The sequence below is a fragment of the Wasmannia auropunctata genome, unplaced genomic scaffold, assembly GCF_000956235.1.
Source record: "Wasmannia auropunctata unplaced genomic scaffold, wasmannia.A_1.0 LD336055.1, whole genome shotgun sequence".
NCBI lineage: Eukaryota > Metazoa > Arthropoda > Insecta > Hymenoptera > Formicidae > Wasmannia > Wasmannia auropunctata.
The window spans coordinates 1401360-1405044 of NW_012026835.1; the positions used below are offsets into that span (position 1 = coordinate 1401360).

The following is a 3685-nucleotide window of genomic DNA, read 5'->3' on the forward strand; positions in this document are numbered from 1 at the left end:
TATATATATCATCTCAATCTCTTTAATAATATCTAATCGTCTTAGCTTCTCTCCGCCTGTCGAGCAAATCATTTCCAGAATGCAATCTAGTCACGATACGTGTCTGCCTCATTACAAATATAATAAGCTAATGGAAACAAATTTTATTTAGTTATATATATATATATATATATATATATATTCACGATACGACGAATTATTTTTAGCTCTTTTAAATATGCAAACAAGAGGTATTATATATACATTGCACAGTTGCAATGCTTGTTGGATAAAAAAGATGATAAATAAAATAATTCGACACATAGTAAAGAAGCGGTGACGCAAACGTTTCTAAGCGTATGTATTTCGTCGGGTATGGTCGCAATTAGACATTTATATGTTTTAGCATGGAGTTGGTGTCGAATTTGTTCGAGTACTTCCAGAGACTTATCCGCCAACCTTGTCAAATATCTTCTGCGAATGTGATTCGAAAAACGATGTGGTACGTAGACGTCCCGTTCCCGCTCTCATTAGCTTTTTGTACTTGAAATTTTGTTAAGATACCAACACTTTCTTTCAATTTTATTAATTAATTTAAATTTTCTCTCTAGAAATTTTCAGGTTTGATCTGTAATGTCTTTCATGCTATGTCAAATGTCATAATTATAAAAGTCATAATATAAAGAATTTTAGTTATATCGTGCATAACTATTTTTATTTTCTGTACGTTTTAGTTTAGAACGTTTTAGTTTAGAACAATTATTAAATAGTTAATGATTTCGATAATATCGATATTATGTGTAATTAGAGCGATTAATCACTTTAAAAAATAATCATTTTTTAGACTATTACTTGCGACTGCGAGGCTACTCCAGCTTTGCAGCTGAAAGCATTTCGGCAACGAGGAGATAAGGTGGAGATTAATCATTATCGAGTCAATGTCAATCGTTTCCGCGCTCGTCTAAACGTCGTCTGCATCACCGAGAAGCTGCTGGTCGATCTGAAATGCGACGGTTGGCCAGAGGTGTGTGCAACATTATTATCGACGGATTTCCTGTGATGCAACACACGGAAACTTCCGTCTCGTCATTATGCGATCATAGTTATTTATCACTCGTTCTCGATCGCGACAATACATCGTGTTTATATAATCTTGGTCGTTTTTTTCAAATGTGAAAGACAAACATACTATATATATATATATATATATATATATATATTTTTTTTTTTAAATAAATTTTTTAACGTTTTTTTTTTTTTTACGAAAAGTCATACAAAACAGAAATCAGCTCAACTGCAGGAGAGAAGTCAGAGCACTTAAATGAAAAAAACTTTATAGAACTTTAATGAAACAATACCTATTATATTTATTATTCTCTGTATTCTCACACAGGTAAAGATCTCTCTAGCAGCGGTGGGCACAATAAAGAAAGACTTGGACGAAAGCCAATTGCAAGAAGTGGTAACAGAAATTGTGGTGGGTGCCCTGCGAGGCACCAATGTTCACCTCAATCTTTCTCAATATCCCACATGTCCTCGATTATGGAGAGAGCCGCCTCCTCAGCCAGGCTTCTCATATCCTACACATTACGACGGTGTAGTAAGTTATTGACATCAAAGCATTTAATTGCAGGCATGAGTGTCAATGTAATTAAATATTTAATCGCAAATTTACATTTATTTGTAAATATTATTTGTAAAATTTCTTTTACATTCTGTATCAAGCTTTATATTACATTTAAAATCTCGAAATCACTTTTTTCGAAAATAGAACCGTTGTAGAAATTAACGCTTCTCTCACTTGTAAATTATCTGCACGTGCTATTATTATCACATAACGCTCACTATGACGACTTTGCTTGTAGAATGCCTCGAATTCAATGATACATCAGCCACCACATCAACGCCTTCAAGGATATCCCGCATCCTCGTCTGCTCCAATGCAATACGTGCCTGGCGAGAGGCGTTTGCTCGTGAAAGTTGTAAGGGCTATCGACCTCGGAGGTCAACAAGGAGCCGTGGAGCCTTACTGTGTCGTGGAGTTGGATGAGCCACCGCAAAAAAATCAAACCTCTATAAAGAAAGACACGAAAAATCCGCTATGGGATGAGGCGTTTTTATTGTAATTGTCCATGTAAAATTCATGTGGTTCATTTATATTGTTTTATTATTATTATTATTACTATTGTTATATTATTTTATATTTTATTTTTAAAGATTTAAAAAGATTTTACATAGCATTTTACAAGCGAGACTAAACTTCGATATACATTTACAGTGATATAAGTCACAATACGAGCGAAGTGTTATTGGAGGTGTTCGATCATGTACACAAAAGTCAAAGATTCTTGGGGCTAGGAATCGTAGGCGTCGAGGAACTTCTCATGAATCCAAGTCAACGACAAATTATACCTCTTCAAGCACGGCCATACGAGGATGATGACATTACAGGCACCCTCACGGTGGAGGTAACCACGTTTAGATTAATTTTTTTATTTTATTTGATATCGTATACACGGTATTCCCGTAATAAAATATTTCTCTTGGGAAATATTTCAATAAATGTACTGAAAAGGTCATCTGTTTCTATTAAATAATTATGTACATTCATTAAATTTTTATGAATAATTCAGAATAATCGAAATGTTTTTAAAGAATATACTTATACTTTATATTCTTTTAACAGTTCACTACTTAGTATTGATTTGTTGATTTCGTTTCAGTTTCTGTTTATCGAGGGTGCGGAAGTACCGCAAATTGGGACCAAGCCTTATAAAGTCAAGGAGACGATAAAGCCTATCTCGCCAAGCCGGTCTTACAGCCAAACAAATGTCATCAGCAGCAATAGTCTGAACTATAACAACGGTAACAGTACACTTATCTTGTACGACTCTGCCGCACAGTCAGAAGGGGGTAATTACCGATTGCTTATCAGGCGTTGATGTGTGTGTACATCCGAGATTGATTTTTCTTTTATTAGTGTATTAGTGACTTCTTGACCTGTCCTCGTGAAAAAGACAAACTAACTTTTCTCGTGATTAGAATCGGTTTGAATCCCCTTGTATGTAACGCATTTGTTGAAATTATGCATTGTTTATCGCACACCAAATATAATATATAGATGGCATGAGGACAATTAGATTCTCAATCCTCGTTTATAATATCATGGATAAAGCATCATCCGAACAATCCGAGCAATCATCGAAACATCCAAAAGTTATTTATTTGTAAAAATTGATTAAACAGACAGATATACAGAGTGTCCAAAGTTTCGTATAGGTATACACATTGTTTTGGTGTGTCTCTATTATTTTCCAAGTTTTAAATCGTTTACACTTTGATGATAATATTATATCTAATTTTTATTGAGATAGATTAACGAAAGCTTAAAAATTGATAAATTGTTAAATAAATAAAAAAAAAAAAAATATATATATATATATATATATAGAGAGAGAGAGAGAGAGAGAGAGAAATAGATATAGGTTTGCGTAAAATTATTTCTTCTAGCCAAAAAATGCGAAAGAACACATTTTCCAAAATTACTTGACTATATATATATATATATATATATATGTATATATAAAGTCTCCGCGTAGATAACGCAATTTCACGTAACGAAAACTTCCCAGAATTAAGAAGTTCTTAAAGGGATCGTAAAAGATTAAATAATTTTAGGAAATAATCTAGAAAAATCCAATCATCG

At 33.2% G+C, this 3685-nt stretch overlaps 1 protein-coding gene across 6 annotated transcripts in view; it reads left to right on the forward strand.

The window, feature by feature from the left end:
* The window catches only part of LOC105450868, a 22719-nt gene that overhangs the window by 12255 nt on the left and 6779 nt on the right, over positions 1-3685 (forward strand). For all 6 annotated transcript variants that reach the window (XM_011690957.1, XM_011690952.1, XM_011690958.1 and 3 more), the window contains exons 3-8: positions 386-481; positions 824-1003; positions 1373-1579; positions 1845-2101; positions 2258-2447; positions 2703-2844. In XM_011690957.1, coding sequence (XP_011689259.1) covers positions 386-481; positions 824-1003; positions 1373-1579; positions 1845-2101; positions 2258-2447; positions 2703-2844 — 1072 coding nt within the window. The remainder of the gene's footprint in view (positions 1-385; positions 482-823; positions 1004-1372; positions 1580-1844; positions 2102-2257; positions 2448-2702; positions 2845-3685) is intronic.